This window comes from Typopeltis vanoorti, chromosome 12 (genome assembly GCF_054136105.1).
Source record: "Typopeltis vanoorti isolate ZY-2024b chromosome 12, IOZ_Tvanoo_1.0, whole genome shotgun sequence".
Classification (NCBI taxonomy): Eukaryota; Metazoa; Arthropoda; class Arachnida; order Uropygi; family Thelyphonidae; genus Typopeltis; species Typopeltis vanoorti.
The window spans coordinates 129,272,849-129,292,988 of record NC_143560.1 but is presented as its reverse complement, the minus strand read 5'-3'; the positions used below and the strand labels follow the sequence as shown (position 1 = coordinate 129,292,988).

Here is a 20,140-nt window from a genome sequence, read left to right as displayed (position 1 = left end):
ATTTGCTTTCACAGAACAAAAGCTGATTTTCGGTTACAATTATTCCAGAATATTTTTTACAGTTTTCAAAACTGGAAAAAATATTTACACTAGGGAACAACGAAACTTGGTAGCTTCTTTATGGATTTGTCATTTCAGAGTGTTTACTAATTCAGCACATTACTGACGTAAAACATTTTTCATAACACAGCTGTTAAGTTATCATTTATTTCTGGCTAAATTTTCAGGACAAAAACATCATTTTGACAATATAATGCATACACATACGTTACAACTTAAGACATATTTAATGACGAACTGCAAATTAAGCTATCGTGAGGAAGTGTACATTTGCTTATAGCCATTTGTTCATAAAAAATCAAAACAAAACACACGTCAAGACAATGATTAATTCGTTTGTTCTAGCGTGATCTTGACTGTAAAACAAGCGGAAATAGTTCGGTGTTTAAAAATGAAATTTGTTTGCCTCCCTCCGCCTTCTTCAAACCAAATCATGTTTGAAACGATTTTCGAGACATCTAAGAATTAATAAATGCCAGTAATAACGACTTAACTAAATTATTTCACTTAATTCTTTCCCTTAATTTTATATCCTTACTTTCTTTTCCTGTTAAGAAAATAACTCACTACAGAAAGGGACGAAATTTATCACCTGTACTTAGGACAGCCTTCATGCAGATTTAATTGCACACATAACTCAGTCAATTTTAATCCTGGGAACCTACGAAGTCGCATCTAATAGTGCGTGTTGTTCCCGATTACAAATGTGACTTCAGTCACGGAGTTTAACAAAGCAGTACATATGGTCACACGTAATTATCAAATATTTGGTCAGTGATAAAAAAAGCAGAGTTGAGAGCATAACTTTATTAAATATCAAATAATACAGAAAGATTCTTACTTGAATAACAGTAAATGAAACAACGAGTCGATGGATCATTTTAATTAAGCTGTTTACGACTTAATGCTGTACAGGATATGTTGTGCTGTCTTGAATAAAACACAGAACTGACAACCGAGTAATAAATGTCTGGTCGAAAACATTTTCCCCATCGTCTTTTTTCCCATTGGACTCTGCAATCACGTAACTACAGTCAAAACAATATAAGACCTATGCTATCACAGACACATAAATAACGCCACCATCTAACATTCTATATCACAAGTGTTTTTTTTTTCTGATTTATAAATGGCAGGTTTCTTGTGGAAGGCGAAACAATTGAAAGCGACGGGAATACAGACCCTACCTGTTGTAGTTATGGAAATGAATACATAGAATAAGGTCCGTACAAGATGAGGGACGGATATTTGTAAGAGAAAATCCAGAGTTCTCTCTGGATTTTCCATTGAACTCTCCAGAGTTCAATGCTCTCTTCTGAGAGTATTCGGTGGATGAATTTACTTTTCCTTCAGCACAGTCTTCGTCAGCAATGAATTATTCTCCAACTGGTTCATTAATCTTCGGGTCTTCCTCTTTAACCTCATAATCATCTTCAGAATGAGAGATTCATTCAAACGACACTTATGAAGTACTGGTCCCGAATTCCATTTCCCATCGTCGCTTGTTCGTGATTGCGAGTTAGGGTTACTTGGATTTTTTTCTTCAGTAACTCCTCTCTTAACGCCTTTACATCCCTTTCAGCTTGATTTCTTAACTAGAGAAGGAATAGATAAATAAAAAACGAGTATATTCAACTTTGTGAGCATTAGAAATGATCTTTGGGATAAATCAGATATTTTCAAAATTACAGTTAGAGAATATAATTCAGAATTAATTATGTTGCTAAATATAGCACTATTTAAAGCTGTTTTTCAAGACTTTGCGGAATGCATAACTCAAACTCGCGATTAACCCACCTGAACAGGTCCAGTTATGAAAATCTTTTTCTGTATTAAGCGATGTCAGAAACAATGCATGAAATTCGATGCAGCATTGGAAAGCACATTAAAAAAAGGGAATATACAGTATTTCAAATACAACATTGTTTTCTCCTTGAGATCTTGCATCTACGAAGGAAATAAAGGAAAATGATGATTGCTTTGCAACTTTAAGATTACCGATTAAGACTCTGCATGAATTAGTTGGAACAACGAATTCATAGACGACGTACCATTGTAATTCTCTTTAGCTTTTCTAAACCACAGCACTACTTCAAGTTCGTTGGTTTTCTCCGGTGTTAAGTGGATAGATAGCCTATGACATTAGTTTGATGTAAGATGTAACTGACGAATAGAAAAATGCATTGCATTCGTAGTCAAGTGAAACTCTGATGCTGGAATAATTAACAAACTGTTGACGAGCTAATAGCGCAAAAATTTTATTTTATGACTTTGTGTTTGGATATTTCGTTATTTCTTCCAGCATAAAGTTATTCGCCTTACAGAAGTATAGAACGAACTACTATTACTGAAAAAAAATTAAATGGCCGAAATGAAAGTTGATGAAAGATTATTGAATTTGTCCCTCAGGGTGATACCCTGAGGGTGATACACTACTTTGCTTATTGGAGACTTGAAAATTCCATGTTTTCTCATCTCATCATCCCATATTTTCCATGACCTTAATCTTGGACTTCAAGGAAAACTCATGCCACAGAGACACGGTTCTTATGGGATGAATAAAAATAATCTAAAGGGATAAATCTATGAAGATACTTCTGACATTGGTGACATTGTACTGTGTAATTCAGATAGAACTACGCTTCCTAGGAGATGTTACGGTACAACACGGGTCCTATTGAAGCATTCGTTTTCAATAACTTGCAACAGGTGCTGCAACATCTTCAGTTTGGAAATAAAATAAAACAAGTAAAAATACACGGCCGGCAGTACAGCAAAATCATGCAATTCTCTGATAACTGGATACTTTTATAATTCGTCGTGAAAGCAGCTCTGTTGGACGGGAATAAAATGTCACACGACCACACTGAAGCGATCAGACACATTGGTGTTTTGAACTTTGCCTGAACTGCAGTGTCGAGCAGGAGTACAACATGGTTGGTTAAAGCACTGACCAAAAAAAAAAATTTTCCTCAGAAATAACGTTCAATATATACTGTATCCAATTACTAAATCCCGAGTCATTCTTCTCTTTCTGTTATACATGATCGTACCTAACGAAGAATTTTAACGGCTTGGATTAAAAAAAAAAAATCTTTTATCTGACTTAACGGAAAATTTTTTCAACTGAGACCAAAGAAAGTACTCGTGTGCTGGCAAGGAAATCAGATAGATTTTGCGGTAGTTTCGAATGAAAAACTTGGTGGAAATGCTTTAAATCTGTAGTTGGTAATTTTTGGAGTAATAATCAAGAATACAAGTATAAGCATCGACACTTGGTAGAAGAATTACTGCATAGTTATCACAATTTCGGTTGTGACTGTTTGTAATTACGTCCGAAGAAACTAAGGCTGTGGAGGGACAGTGTACATGTCTGTAAACTCATAATCGTCCTTCTTCTGTCCGTCTGAGGGACCAAAACCCCGAATTACCTTAGGGGGAACCCTTCCCCCTCCGTACAAGAGCAAGTACAATTTAACATGAAAAACGAAAGGTACTTCTCGCTCTAACGGGATTCGAATCTAAATCTTGCCACTCAGAATTTATATTTTAGCAGTTGATACGAAGATAGTCTGAAAAGTTCTCGGCCTCAACCATAGATAGCAACACTGTCGGCAAGATTATTTTTTCTAAGTTGGTACATATGTCATAAGCATCCATGTGAATTGCAAGGCAGCATTCTATCAAGTAGTTTGTTTTATACAGCTGCCTGAAGCAAACGTTTTGTCTGCATCCCTTGAAATAGATAAAATTGAGTATCGTGCGGTTATAAAATTCTTTGTAAAAGAAGATTTAAAGCCAAATGAAATTCATTCGAAGTTCATAAAAGTTTATGGACACAGTTCTCCTTCGTTTACTGCAATTAAGAAATGAGCTGCCAAGTTTAAACGTGGCCGTACCAGCCTTGAAAATGATCAACGTGAAGGACGTCCAAAAAGTGTAACAATACCAGAAATTATTGATCAAATGCACGATATGGTATTGGATTATCGGCGAGTCAAAGTGCATGAAATTGCTGAGACTATAGGCATTTCAAAAGAACATGTTAGCAGGATATATTTTTACATGAAGATTTGCGAATGAAAAGGATTTGCGCAAGATAGGCTTGCTAACAACAGATCAAAAACGCACTCTCATGATAATCTCTGTGCTTGGAGTGTTTATTATGAATAAACTGATTTTGTGCGTCGATTTAGACTATGGATGAGACTTGGATTCACTATTACACACCAGAATTCAAACAGCAGTCAAAACAGTGGACAGAAGCCGGCTGTTTAGCGTCAAAGAAGACAAAGTCGGTTCCGTCAGTAGGAAAGGTCATGGCATCGGTATTTTGGAATGCTAAAGGCATTTTGTTTATTAATTATCTTGAAAAGGGTAAAACAATAACAGGGGAATATTCTTCCGATCTTTTAACAAGACTAGACGAAAAAATTCGTGGTATAAGTTTGCAGAAGGAAAAAATCATCTTTCATCAGGACAATGCACCTGCCAACAAAGGTGTTTTGGCAATGGGAAAATTAAGGGATCTGCACTATGAATTGTTGGAACATTCACTCTATTCCCCAGATTTGGCTCCCTCTGACTTCTATCTCTTCCTAAAAAATTCGTTTTACGTTGTTAGGCCGAGAACGTTTCAGACCACCCTCGTATATAATAGCAGTTGACTACTATTAATTAATAAGCGAAATATTTTCACGATTGCATATCAATGACAATTAAAGTACAAGCCATTAGGGAAAAGAAAACCAGGACGTCCTCTTAAAAGATTCAACGATTACTTCTAATGCCGGAACAGGCCACTCTAGGCCTAAATGCTTGATAGGCATGATGATGATGATATCAATGACAATTCATTGCATCATACCAGCTTGTATCGATACTGATCCAATGAGATTATCTCATGAAGTATGCATTCAAATGTGGCGGCACTGAAAAGTTGTTTTCTTTGTGGCTGTTCTTTCTTCATTCGGTGTTCGCTGTAACTATTGAACGATGTTTATTCTTACATCCATGAAATTTGTGAATGTGAGATTTTTTTTTTTAATTTGACTGGATTTCGGATTTCTATACAGAAAATAGAAATTCACTTACAAATTATAAAGAAAAAGATTATTCTCAGATTAAAAAAAGAAAATTCACGAAAGATACGATGCACTTTCTCAATGTAATTCATGAATGAGTGCATGCAAAATTGCCCACCTTTCAACTTACTTTTAATTCTGTTGCAAGCTTCAACTTCGTTGCTTCCACTCTCCGAGTAAGATCTTCGATTTCTTGTAACAGTCTGGCTATCATTATCTTATAACTCAACTGTTGAAAAAATATGACAAAAATCAAACTGCAGCCAAATAAACATTTTTTAATTGTAGCACACATTAATTCAGTAAATTTTAAATGCTAATTACTGAGAAAAAAATTGGTGAAACACACAGTAATTAAAATTAAAGTATTCCTATTAAGGCCTTATGGAGCGCGATCCATTAATCCAAATGCTGCAAAACCTTGTGGAAATACATTGTGCGTCATGTGGAAGCGATCTCTGAGAGAGAGAGAGAGAGAGAGAGAGAGAGAGAGAGAGAGAGAGAGAGAGAGTAGTTCTAAAATTTAACACCAAACGAGAGGTGTTATAAACACTACGTGCATGGAATTTGCATATCACGCAACTTGGTAGGTGCCAGTAGGGTTTAAATGGATGGACACTGTATTGTATATGTACAAAGTGCCCTTCATTATAGTTGGTAATACCGTCCAAAGCACTAACATTGCTTCAATTTGCGATAGCTTCTTGTGAAGCTATACTACCTAAACAGTGACAATGCTGTTGCTGCACTCGGCCAATTTCTTTCGCCTGTACAAATGTCAACGAGGTCCTCTATCTTCCTGTGCCCTGCAATAAACAATTAGTTGTTTTGAAGAAAAGGAATCGTTCGGAGATGGAACCTGGCAGAGGTCACAAACCAATAAGTTTACAACAAGTGAATAAAGTTGCTACTGCAACTTCTTCATTGAAGTTGTGGAGCAAGCCATGAATAACAGCATTGATTCCTGCTGTGCACGCGCTGTATCAAGACACATGGATATGTCTAACACTGTCTGGAAAATTCTACAGACGTTTCTGCATTTCTGAGCATTCAAGACAACCAGGATATAGGAGTCGAGCTCGCAGAACTTTGAAAGTCGATTGAACATACCTTGCTCGAGTGCAGTTCGACGCTGCATAGCCGTGGATGATTTGGTTTGGAGCGAGGCTCACTTTCACCTGAACGGAGCTATGAATACTCACAATTGCCAGGTATGGGCTACGCAAAACCCAGCATACAATGCACCAAATCCCTTCGTATTGACCCAAAGTTACTGTCTGGTGAAAGTCTACAGCTTTGTATCATTGAACCATTCTTCTTTGAGAACATTCACCAGTCGGATCCTGCGACCTGCTCAGTTACTGCCGAGAGGCATCGTGATATGATAAACAATTTTGTTGTGACGCAGCTACAGCAATGACTGTGCATGGATTCAGTCATTTTTATGCAGAATGGGATCCCTCCGCACATCGGTCAATCTGCACACGGAGGTTCTTCGAAAACATTTTACAGAAGCCAGAGTAATCAGCTGTGCATTTCCCACTGCATGGCCGCCTCCTTCACCTGATCCCTGTGACTTCTCGCTTTTAGAGTTTACCGGCATCATTCTGATAACTCGCCAGCGCTGAACGACATATCCCCTCTTCTCTGTCATCCTCCTTCCTTTCTCCGTTTCGGTAATTCATTTTTCAAAGTTTTTTCTGGATAACAAATAACCTGCCTTCTTTTCCAGTTCCTCATTTGTTCAACAGCATCGTGACTATTCAACATAAGACATCTCTTTCGGTCCTTTAATTCTGGTTTAACTTAGTGTTTGGACATGACTAAGAAAACATTCACTGCTAGCCTCCTAAGCTATTTTATGGTACGAAAAAAAAAAGCTGATACATTAAGACATCTAAAGGCGAAAACTCTCATCGACCATTAAATATAAATATAAAAATATTGCCTATCTACTCCATTAGATGTCCTGTTCGGTTGTAATAGAGACATTGTAATGTATAAATGCACACTTTGGTTACAACCATACATTAATAATACTACGTACTAATCGAAGTAGTAAATCATTAGATTCTTGGATATCTTACCATCCGTTTGGTAAGATATCCAAGAATGTCAGTATTATAACACGTTCATAATTGCAAGTTCATAACACCACTTGCAATCTCACCGGACTACAATCCACAACACAATATAGAAGAAAAGTACAATTTATTGACGCCACTAAGAATGCGCAAAGCAGTTCAGTTATATTTCTGCAATGTTAACTGAAACTGAGTGGAGAGAAGCTGCTCAATTCAGGCGATACATCTTTTTCCCGACAAAACTGAAATTAACAGGAATTATAAAATCGATTATCATATAATTAAGGACCGTTTACAGTTAAAAATTATCTCATGTTTAACCTCTACGCTAGCAGTAAACAGCGATAGTAATATATAATTACAGATTGCAATCACAATCAGATTTCTTTGTTTCTTTGTAAACCTTCCTCAGAATTCATTTTATGAAAACAGGACTATTAAATTGGCATGGCTTGTACGCATTATATTTTTGTAAATGTGGTTGATTTTTCGCATTTTTTTACTAAATCAATTTCTCTGAAATTTAAAGTTTACAAGAATGAAAGAAGAAAAAAAACGCGTCCAGAGCGTGAGCATTTACCTTGTTTGAAGGTCTTTCCGTTTTCCCCGAAATAGTTAGGAGTGCCCACACTCCTGCTTGCACTTTCGCTAGCAGCTCTCTATGCAGTTTTTCAAGTTCCTGTCGGAGTCTTGAACATTCCTCTTCCAGTCTTGGAGTTATCTTTTTGGAGTCTAAATAGCGCTTTCTCCAGACTTCTCGAACTAAAATAAATGTAGAAAAAAATTATTATTTGGTACCAATTTTGATCATGGGTCATTTAACCTGGCACGCCCAAATCAGAGGAAATCTACATAATCAAAGAAATTAAACCCTACCCTGATTGTTCCCTTTTTCCCTAAGCTCTCAGCTTCTCCCTTCCTAAAATCTGTTGCATATCTTATCTTGTGCTCATTTTCTTAATCCAATGTTAGTTAAATCGATAGATTTATCATTGCACAGCATATTACCAAAGAAAGTAATGTGATCCTTTTAAAAGTATCTGACTCACTGATGCTCCTTATTCAGATGCTTAATTTCAGCACTGAAGTGCAGCAAGCTTTGTATTATCGACGGAAAGCTCAACCAATTCTCTCACGTTTTATTCATTAAAAAAAGATTGTTCAACTGGTGGAGGTAAGTCTTATGATCTTAAACAAAAATGAATTTTCTAAAGAATTTCCAGAGAGGAGAATAAATCTACTAGAAAGGGTCTGGAGTACAAGGAGGAAAAGAACTTGTGCTGAGAGTTTTCGTAAGAAAAACGTATGGATAAGGTCGGGTATTATGACAAAGACAGATAAACTTTCAGGTGTGAAAGTTTGTGATATGTGATGTTTGTGATGATGCTTACTTATTTCCACTTTGGTGTGTTTAAAGTAAATGGTTGCTATCGATCCAAACTTTTCGCTTTTTCGGTTATGAAAAATGAAACAGCATAAGTAATTTGTTAACTCCGATCAACCCATGAAACAAGTTTATGCATTTTAGTAAAACCACTCTCTCTGATAGTCAGAGATACCCGGGTGGAGATTAAATTCTGTGAATGAATTATGATTAACCTACTTTTCGTTTATTCGTATGATGCGAAGTCGGTAACTGGTTCCATTGAGAACTTTATTTAAGAGAACTCTGGAATTCGTAATGTGATACTTATCCCCATGGATTTCGTATTATATAGTAGTGTAGATGAATATAAAACCAAAATCACATCCAAAGGTTAAAATAATTTTACGCTTAATCCAAAGAGTAATACCTCCATGAAGGCCAACGACTCATCTTGGAAGAGCATCCAACACCACACAACAAATCCTCTACTACTTAATTCAACATGCAGGCAACATCTTCTTCCCACTAATAGTATTTCTGTCTGTCTGTTCCTAGCTTTTAATATTCAGACAAAATGTGAGTTTTGAGGAGAAAAAAAATAATTTCACACGAAGGTAGTAGAGTAACTTATCTTCAGTTGAAAATGTCCATATTAGGATTCCTTTCGTCATAACGAGAATCGAAGGTTTTTGCACTAAAGGAGAATCAGCTGGTCTCTCACGGAGAATGCAAGATTAAAGTCGGTTTTAATTAGCAGAGGTTGTAATATTCAGACAAACAGGCCGGAAAACACACTGTCGCAATTCTAAGCAATCGCAATCCGGATGTTTCTTCAAATGCATTTCGTTTAAATATTATTTAAATATTATTATAATTATTATTATTTAAATATTCTACTTAATTCATAGTTATGAACGATGGTTTAAGCAATTCCCCCCCCCTCTGGTTTACGAATGATCACTGGCTTCCTATCGCTGTATCACTTCTACACTGGAATTGAAAATTAAAGGAAGCAAACCCCAAACTCGGTTTGGTCTTAATACTGACCGACCAAAGTATGTGACCGTTGTTTCGCCTAATTTGGTTTGGCGGCTTAAATTTTACGTGACTGACTTCTATGGGCCATTCAAAAATGGTTTCAAACCATTCCTAATGCCGATAATGTAGACACATTTTAGAATAATCGAAGATTTCCGGAATGCTGAGTTTATTACAATTAATTACACGACCTTTTAAATTTTTTTCGGTTTCATATTAACTGTAAGGCGATAATCGTAAGGACGAAACATGCGCTGAATCATCTGAGTTGAGAAATATCGCAGCACAAGAAGACAATTTTCTTATAAGTTTTTATTTACGGCAACATTATTACTCTATTCATAATTTACTGTTGTCCATGTGACCCATTTTTTATGCCGTTACCATTCGATAAAAACGGCAAAATACAGGTGGGTTAATGGTCACTGGTCCCATCCGTGTCGCTAAACTATTTTCGGAAATATCGACCCTTCAGGTACTTAAAGGTGCGGTAAAATAGTTCCGTTCCTTAATATTTCTTATTGCTTGTACGCTGGTCTGTTGCAACAATTATAAAGATTAAAAAGCACGGCGACATTAAATCATCCGAAGTTCACTGTGTATCGGGATCTTCCTCTACTGCGCTCGTCAAGGCCACTAACAGAAGACTGAATGGCCTTGCGCAAGTTCAGGAGTAAGGACGCAGCGCCGCCTCTCAAGAAGGTTACGAAGAGTCGACTGTTATTATGCAAAATATGAGCATTATTATTATTAAGAGTAAAGTAAGCGAACATTTTCGTATGGTTAGTCATTCACTCCAGCTAAACTAGTCGGTCTTATGCACTCACCTTGTTCCCGCCTTTGATTTGCGGTATTCTGCAGTATCTTCACACGTCTCATCAAGTCCTCTCGTCTGCGTTCTCGCAGTTTTCTCTCCGCTTTCATCCGTTCGAGCAGCAGCAAAAGTTTCTCCTCTGCAAAACGAAATAAAGCGTTCCTTCAATAAATATGTGCGAAGAGAATTCCTTCTATAAATACATAAGAAATTACTCGAACACTTGATTTAACGTTCATCACGTAAAAAAAGCAATAAATTATTCATTTTCAATAACAGGAGGATGTGACGTAACATTTCCACACTGGAAAGTCGCATTCGCACATCAGATTCGTACGTACAGACTTCAGCACTTATTCAAAGATATTTCTGAGGGAAAAAATGAAAGCTGATGCTTTAAAGCGCCAAAGGAATGAATGAACAGTCTTTGTATTTACAAAGACTGTTCATTCATTTCTTTCGTTATCGCCATATTCTACAATATTAAAATCGTTGGTTTTAAGTTTTTTAAAGAACGTTTTCTGTTATTTAAAGTGCAACGAATAATTACAGTTTAATGTCGGTTATCCGAACCACCTCCGCCGACCCCTAAATCTACTTTTAGTGCGTTGGTGTTATGCTGAAATATTATTCCTGCCATTTAAATGCATTCGTTTCCGATGATTTACAATATATTTTCTAAATCAGTTATATTTCATGATGCTTCATATTCCAAAATTCAACAGTAGTAACCTTGCGTACAAAGTGTAATTAGGCCTACATTTAAATATAGGCCTAATTACACTTTGCTTCGTATAAACTGGGTATTCTAGTGATGTTTAATTAACCGAAACAACCATGTTGTCAATTTGTTCGGATAATTACGAAGAAAATATTATAATCTTATTTAAAATAGTGCGATATATTATTTTAGCATGCACGAGTGGTTGCCAAGGTAATCGCGCCTGTATTTCATGTACTGGCTGCTATTTTTGATCGGTACTGTCTCATCAATTGCTATTTATAATATAAATACGTAATATGTATATGTATCGACAACATCCTTAGGTATATTGCTACATGGCAGGTGTCGGAAAATAGCTCTGGTCTCTTTCAAGTAATCGATCTTGAGCAAAGGCAAAAAGACATTTCGAGTTTTTCCTCCCTGTAATACTGGCCTGAAAATGTGTCGGATTAGCAAACACTGACGCCTCGTGTAGGCGATAATTCTGAACAACAAAACTCTACGGGATTCATTAAATTTACAATTTTTATGTGAATTCCACCCACAAAAGGCATTAATGTACATTAATGCTAAGGATCGAATCTGAGTTAAATTAAAGTTAAATATTCAAATGTCTATATATGTGTGTATGTTACAAACGAAGAGTTGGGAACCTATAATAGATTAGTACTGCATGTGACCTTGGATAATCCGATTCCTTTACTCTGGTAAACACGGAAGTTGCTCAAGAAACCAATAATTGTTTCAGGACTTTAATCAGTTTACACCAACACACACACACACACATAGAGAGAGAGAGAGAGAGAATTACAAACATTCGTGCCAGAGGGGGATTCGAACCTACAGTATTCGTGATATTTTTATCTGCTGGAGAACCGAGACACTCACACTCGACCATTCGGACCGACAGGAATATCAAACTAGATAGTCTCGGATGTTTCGAGACAAAATCAATATTTACAAATATTTCCGTCACAAATAGGATCGGTAATATCAAGGAAACTCTGAAAGCTGAGTTTTTCTGATAGATGCTGTGGTTAAGTCAAAAGGAGTTGCAAATTTACAGCACAGCACTCACAGGAGTGAGTGCTGTGCTGGACTGAGAGCTTTCAGGCTGCTGGGCTGATTCCGCGAGGTAGGCAGTAGGACTGAATCTGTTTATGGAGATTGGTAAATTATTGGTACTCTGTAACACCCAACTTCTTGAAATGACAAAGAATATAAAAACAAAAGAGCATTATCGTGGGATCGTCATTATCTCTACTCCACAGAAAATCTCGAGAAATTAGGTATCATGCTGCGATCAGCTCGCCATTCACCCTTCCTTTTAGAATCCCAAGAGCCCATAATATGCGAACAGCGCATGCATCAAAGCACGTAACATATACAAAACTTAGGCTTTGTCTCCCTGGATACGGCTGTGTGGCGGTTAGTCATCGAATCATTCAGAACACGCAAAGGATCCATGAGGACAGCACGAGCGATATTCGAAGCCTTGAATGTTATAACGGAAACATTCCTGTAATAAGTGATTCGTGTAATTTGTTAGAATAAATGTGCAGTAAGATGAAACATTACTGGTTGACATTATTTTTCTTTCACCTGAGATGTACCAGTAAACGTTTCGGAGACAAGGCTTTCGGAGGGTTCTTCTATTTTGTTTTTCATTTTTATTAACCATAAATGGGAAATAAAAAAGAAAATTACTAAAGTGGTTAGTTATGGACGTTGATTTTTAAGTTTAAATGCTGAGTCTGCAAAGCACATTATTATTATTATTATTATTATTATTATTATTATTTAACACTTCCAAAGAGTCTAAGAACTCGTTGTGAAAGGGGGAGGGACACTCTACTCCACATAACGATGTTAACTGTATCATCTGAATGCCATCTCCCTTAATAGTATTTTTCTCTGTAAACTGTGTTTTGTGGCCGGTTTGCTCGTACAAAACGGTGAAAATTGTTATATTTTTACTAGTTTAAGTTATATTTTATTTTATCGGCATGTTATTACAAAATCGACAGATTTAGAGATTAAAATTTCAAAACAAAAATAATAATAAAAGAAATTTTAAATAAAGATTACTGAAGAAAAAGCTAAGCATTTTAAGTTATAATAGTAAAGCTTTTACTGATTAATATTAGGTTAAATATCAGTTATTTTAACGCGAAGTCTCATCAGCCTATTTATGCCGTAAATAGAATCCAAATTGCCAAGATGATACTGCACAACATTCCCTTGAAGTGTGGCTACACTGGTATATGAAAAGTCGATTTTTTGCAATGCAAAATTTAGTTTCTTCCAAATAATTGCGCTACGTTTGAAAAATGTCGAAAAAAATATATCCAACTGATAATAAGTGACCTTGTTAATTAAACCTGATCGCGTATTTATGCATGCACCAACTAAAGATATTTACAATAAAACACGTCGTCAACTTGAAAATAATCAAGTCATCATATTGTGCAGAATGGTATTAAAGTGCTCCTGATTTTGTGATCACTTCAGAAGGCTTCATTAATTTACAGAAATCAACGGTGGGACTCGAAAAGTAACATTTCCTGAGAGAAAGATTTATCCCCCAAAGTTATTCTCTTTTTTTTTTTTTACATTTACAGATATGTTAATTAGCTGGATTACAGCAGAAACTCGTGTTCGTTACATTCTAGTAGCCTGTGAGAACAGCGAAATGCACAGAATATGGCGAACGGTAGTCATTTTAATCAAATAATGGAGTTCAACCCATTTGGAATTGAGCTTATTTGGGTTTGTCGGTTAAGTTTTATATTTTTTAGAGTTTACAGCTTAAAATGCAGTTTGCGAGAAATGGTGTCTAATTAATGAACGGTTATCCATGAAAGTAAATATCTTTTTAACACTATGCTTAACCTTCACTACACTGCATGCTGTTTGTACTCTTACTTGGTAGACAATATACGAGCAAGTCGCGCCCAACTGTACTGTCTCGCACAAATGCTGTCAAAGGCCGCTAGTGATATACTAGTTTATTCAACCACCAATTCCCTCCACGTACAACCAAGGACATACAGACATTCGTGGTTATTTTCAAGGTAGAAAATAGAAACACGCTTTAGCACGAATAGATGCAGTTTGCATGGCATGCCTATGCTCGCACTAAATCCATTTAGTTTTTTTTCCTATGACATTCGTGACAGAGCGAGCCAAACACGCTGATTTTTCAAGTTCTAATATGGTTTACTCACCTTATGGAATAGGTTAATACATCTCAAGAGAGAGATAGCCACGCGGAGGAGTAAGTTGTAAAGTACCAAACAGGTCGACGAATAGTTAAATATTCATAAGCTCCTTATTAGTGGGAGAGAGAGAGAGAATAAAATGCAACAGCTGTAATTGCTTTAGACTTGCATGGGTTTCTCGCTCTACTGAAATAACGGACTACTATATGTTAATGGTTTCTGAAAAGAAATGAGGAAAATAATCTCATCTACTTATTTATTCATTATACCTCAAAGAGGAAATTATTCAAATAAGATATGGAATGGTTCAAAAAAAGAACAGAAACAAAATATTCACTCTGAATATTAATAAATGGTGCAGATATAAATCTCTTTATCACAAAATTTAAATTATGTTGCTCGTGATACTTCAAAGTTCAGTTCAGGAAATATTATGAAAAGATAAGCACTTAAAACTTACTCCGATTGTTTTATTCATTGGTTTAAGATTTCTTTGCCTTATGTGTCATTCATCTGTTGTCTCCACCGCTTCCCAGATTCTGAAAATAATTGTGACTGACTTCTTTGAATACTTATTCCTTAAACTTGATTTTCTGAAATCCAATTATCCTAATGATGAAGTTGGTGACATTACTGGCCACACCTCCATCTGATTCCCTTTTTTCCAGTTGCTCGCTTCAAGATCGGTTGGCTGTTTGCAATGACCTACAGCGAAGTGCTCATCTACCAACCATTATACCCAACGATTCTCTTCATTCACTCGACACTGAATCTTTTCTTAATCGGTTCTCCTTTCAGGTACAGTGAGGTAGCTTCTTCGCTTCGTAATTCTAACTTCATAGAAATTCCATTCCTATTGGAATACTTAGCAATACACTTAGCAATTCACAACTTTGTATCCTTTAGCACTACAATTCAAAGATGACCTCCGAGACTTTTACTCCTCCTTTTCTATGGTCAGTTGTTTCCATTCTTCAGATCCAGATTTGATCTGGTTACAGATGTTATGCTTGTAGGAATAAAGACTTCCAATTTTATGTTAAAGCCACAGTTTACCAAAACGCGTGCCAATGGTCCAAGAAAAAAAAAACAGCATTTATAAGTGGATTCTTCAAACAAAAACTTTAACTTCTTACAACAAAGTCTAAAAATCTTGCGAAATATCATTAATAGTAAGAAGTCTAATTGTCAAAAGCTAAATGTAGGGAACTCGTAGCCTGTGCCAATAGCAGTCGTGCCTTTTGGTTTCTTATCCTTCCTTGTAAAAAAGGATAAGAAATCGACAAAATTTTACTATCCCCTCTTGTCTCTCGACCAGATGGGAGTATTACAACATCATCTAAAGATAAAGCTAATCTCCTGGATCATTATTCTCATCCAACTCCTCCATATATGGCCGGGTAAATCAATTCCAACTTTACTTGGGACGCTGCACATCATATGCCTCCTGTATCATCGCATAATAATAATCCTGAACAACTCGGATACCAAAAAAGACTTCTGGTTCTGATGGGATTCCCAAATGATTCCAAAATTTACCAAATGCTTGGTATAAAATTTAAAAAAAAAAAAGTTGCAGAAAGCCTATGAATGCACAGTTTGAGATCTCCAGCTTTAAGAAATTTCTTTGTTTGTAAGTGAGGTTTACCTTAGGAAGAGTAAAAAACAAAGGGTTATGCAATACAATTCTCTATAATTAATGCAAGCCCCAATAGTTGGTGGCGAAATTCCTTCATCTTAATGCTCTACTTCAGTTATTCTATGAAAATGAAATTTTGACAAACTACAAGCTTCACAGTTTGAAATCCATGACCTATCTAATTGTATAATATATTATTATTATATAATTATATATTTATGATATAACAATGTTATTTATCATTAATGAATATCATTAAATAATTAAGTTTACTATATCAATCAAGCAAGTTATAGTATACAGTCATAGGCTTCGTTCATTTCATTCCATCACAACAATAATAAAATAACTTTTTTTAATTATCAATATATATATATATATATATAGTGTAGTGTATACATTGTATATACACTGTATATATGTCTAAAGAGAGTATGCTTATGAAATACTCAGTATGAAAACAACACTGAAAAATCCATTGCGTACGTAGTTAGAATGTTTTCCATAGTTTATAAGACAAAGTTTAAATGCAAGCATTCAGGTTTGATGGCAAAGAAAAAGTCTAACAATTTGCAGGCTAAAGTTTTTCCATAATAAATAAAGTTCTAGTTCTTGGCTGGTGCCCATTTTGCTATGGCGACACTACTTTCATAGCTTGAACACAACTGGAAGCAAATGGATGAATATCAGCTGTTTATCTTCTTCACAATAAAATTTTAATTTCTTCATAAAATCTCGAAAGTTGCACACCTTCTACTGCCAATTTAATTCAAGCGCAAAGTATGACAAGAAATGAAACTTGCCTGGGAAAGAGATTATGAAGGTTACCAGATCGAATTGCGAGGAGAATACAAAAGCAATATTCTTTTCTCTTTTTTTGAGTTTTCCTTAAAACGCACACAGAAAGAAAAGTCTGGAAACGTGTGAGAATGTTAGTGAAAATCTAAATCTTATGTTGACTGCAATTTGGAATAACAATGATTTTTTTTTCAGTCGAGCTTTCAATTTGCTACTAAACAAGAAAAGAAAATTAGTCAAAAAAAAAAATCACTGCAGTCTGCGGCGATTTTTCGTTCTCAGTTTAATAGGTAAAGCTGGCAGTGGATATATTGAAACTCGAAATAACTGTTATGCACACATAACAGTTATTTAAAAATGATTACGTTATGTATGCAAATTATTTCTTTTTATCTTCCATTTCGTATCCTGATGTTAATAGTATACTGCCATTTTATAAACATTAGTGTTCCTTAGAATTGCATTTCCCTATTTACATATTAAGAAGTTTTAACAAGAGAAATCTTCGCAAAACTACTTACAACTTTGCCCTTTTCATCATCTAAAATCATTTACACCTTGAATTAAGGGTGATAACTGCAACCATTGGAATCAGAAAAGGACCGCAAAATTTAAATTGAGTCATTTCCGGAGTTAAACACACCGTCGCTGTTGAAGGAAGGTGGAGCAAAGAAGCCACGCGTTCTTTCGGAATTAGCATAATTATTTACCTCACACGAAATTCTCTGCAATTATAAAGGCTGGCTTCATTCCACACTCACGACGGAATCCCATTATAGTCTCGAAATCAATCGTGTGATCAACGAAGAGCGGCACAGCCCTGACCTAGTCACCTAATAAGTCGACCTTCAGAACTAAAAACAAGTTTCCGCAAGCCAGCATGAATGTTACAGATCAATAGACAGAAACCGAGTAGCTTGTTTTGACGGTAAGACAGAAATTATGCAAATTGCAATGTTCTAACCTTTTAAGGTGGACGGAATGTTGTGCGGCTTCGTCTTCCGGAGCGGCATCCTCCAGACGATGGTGGGCTTCCAGCGAACACGTCTGTAAGCATCTCGGACTTTTTCTTTAACGAAACTCTCCGCTAACTTCGTGGCGATGTTACGAATTCTACAAGGCCGAATATGCGGTCGCAAAACGACAGTTCTGGGCAGTCCGTAGTGATATCTTAAAAGATTTAACAAGCCGACAGCAGATTTGGCGCGAGCTACACCTTGGTGAACACGGAAGTAGCGACTCAAATATCCGTACACACTCGGACACAGTATTCTCAGCCTCCTCGTGGTGCTCATCCTTCGAGTGTGTCGACAGCCGCTATGAAATGTGGCACCGCCACTAACAGCCGCGCTAGAAAATAGGCGAACACAACGATTCGCTCGGTCAGTCGCTCGCCCTTGCTCGCTCCGCTGTGAAGGAATGAAGCTGGCTTGAAACTGGGAAAAACAACTCAGTTCGGGCCTGTGGTCATCAGTCACGGGAAGCCAGCTAGCCTACTTATACTATCACGTGCTGCATTGCGACACGGGCGTGGCTCGAGTCATTTGCGTAAAGTTCGCCTCTGATATCCTAACACATATCCTGAGCAGCTGTCTCTCCTTCTTTCGCTCTCACTCGCTCGCTCGTTCTCTTCGCTGAAAGAAGAACGTGTAATAAAGAAAAATCGATGACCTTGAGGAGGCGGAGCGAGCGAGAACGTAATTCCTGTCTCACGAGCGTGTTCTCGCCACTAACAGATGGAAATGGATGCGATGAAATTTGAATCTTCTCATGATGGTCTCGCTCTGAATCGTCCGTCTTAGATGAACACGAAAAGTAAACACGCCGGCGGCACGCGCACTCTAATGAGCTAAGTGAAGGCCAAGGCTCACCACGTGATGTGAGAGGAAACGCTTTCAGCGGCACGCACAGATTTTCAACAAAATTATCTCGATGTTAAGGCTAAAATATTTACGGAACGGCTAGAAGAGCACGAGGATTTATGCCTGTGCCTAATCTCCGAACAAGACCGATCTGATTAATGAATTGTTCTCTCCAGTTTAAACCGACCGGTTATCTTTTCCCCAGTCACGTACACTTAAGCAGGTGACGATGGCACACCGTGAATTTAAATCGATCGCGGCGCCGATAACACAGCAACTGAGGAAGTTATCGTCGGATCATTAATATTGCTTCGCGTTATAAAATTTTGATACTTGGACTGATGAGCAAAAAGGCTCAACGCACAATAACCGATGAAGGATGGTTGTAAAAATCCCCGAGTTCGTCTTTCACCGTCGTGAAATAAACCGAACGGAAATGTGCTTTTCATCCTTAATCTATTTCGTCAAATTTGCAAATTCTTCAACATGTGCGTATCTCAGGTATCTCAAAGACGAATACGCAACAGAACTGATTTTTTTACTCTGTTACTTCGATTGAATAATACTGAATTCAATAAATATTAATATTATGAATAAATGAAATTTTCAACAGAAAAAATTCTCATCAAGCTTACATTTAATTTGACTTTATTTTGGACGCAAGCGGCATACTTGCTGTGTTATGGATAGTTAATGATTACACATACATTCGCGAATTGAACACCATTGCTCTCAAATGCGCAGTCACCAATCCAAATTACGAGACCAGATTTAAAAAATATATAATGAAATTTTCCATTTAATGAAAATTGCAAAAAAAATTTGTAAAAAGAAAGGAAACTCATATGTATCTAATCAGTGGCTGATTTTTGATAGACAGGTTTACAATTTTATGAACATTCTCTCACATCTTTGATATTATTCGTGTATATTTAATATAATCCATAATAGTGATAACATCTGTGCTGAATCATGTCAACGGAGCAAGTTTTCGACTGCATATAATACTTAGCTGGTAGGTCTCGGACGATGGTAGCAGGGTGAGATCAGACACATCTGCGTTTAGAGCAGAAGTAGCATCATTACGATTCGTTTGAGTAACGAAAACTACAACTACCAAGCTTAATTTATTGAATAATACTATCTTCCATACATAAAATGAGAAGGATTAAGACGATTTGTTCCTCTAAATATTAACTCGTAACTCTTGAGCGAATGTGAGCTGTTTGGAGACAGTTGCATTGAATAGAGTGAGAAATCGAACTACAGCAACAGATGCTGAATGAAAGAGGAAAAAAAAACGATATAAATAAAAATGCAAATAGTAAGTACATTATTTCTTTGCTTTCTTTCCAAGAAGTAGCTTTCTGCAAACAAGGCTTAGCAAAGCTAATAATCTATAAGAGTAATAAGGTCGTGTCCTCAGCAGAGGACACGACCTCCCCATTTA

The 20,140-nt window shown here is 36.5% G+C and overlaps 1 protein-coding gene across 3 annotated transcripts in view; it reads right to left on the bottom strand.

Annotated features, from left to right (window-relative positions):
- Positions 1-548: 548 nt before the first annotated feature.
- Positions 549-20,140, bottom strand: part of LOC150101223 (uncharacterized) — a 158,130-nt gene continuing 138,538 nt past the window's right edge. For all 3 annotated transcript variants that reach the window (XM_090401586.1, XM_090401585.1, XM_090401587.1), the window contains 4 exons: positions 10,460-10,585; positions 7,809-7,990; positions 5,275-5,373; positions 549-1,655 (listed from right to left, as the gene is read on the bottom strand). In XM_090401586.1, coding sequence (XP_090257712.1) covers positions 1,512-1,655; positions 5,275-5,373; positions 7,809-7,990; positions 10,460-10,585 — 551 coding nt within the window. In that variant the 3' untranslated portion in view covers positions 549-1,511. The remainder of the gene's footprint in view (positions 1,656-5,274; positions 5,374-7,808; positions 7,991-10,459; positions 10,586-20,140) is intronic.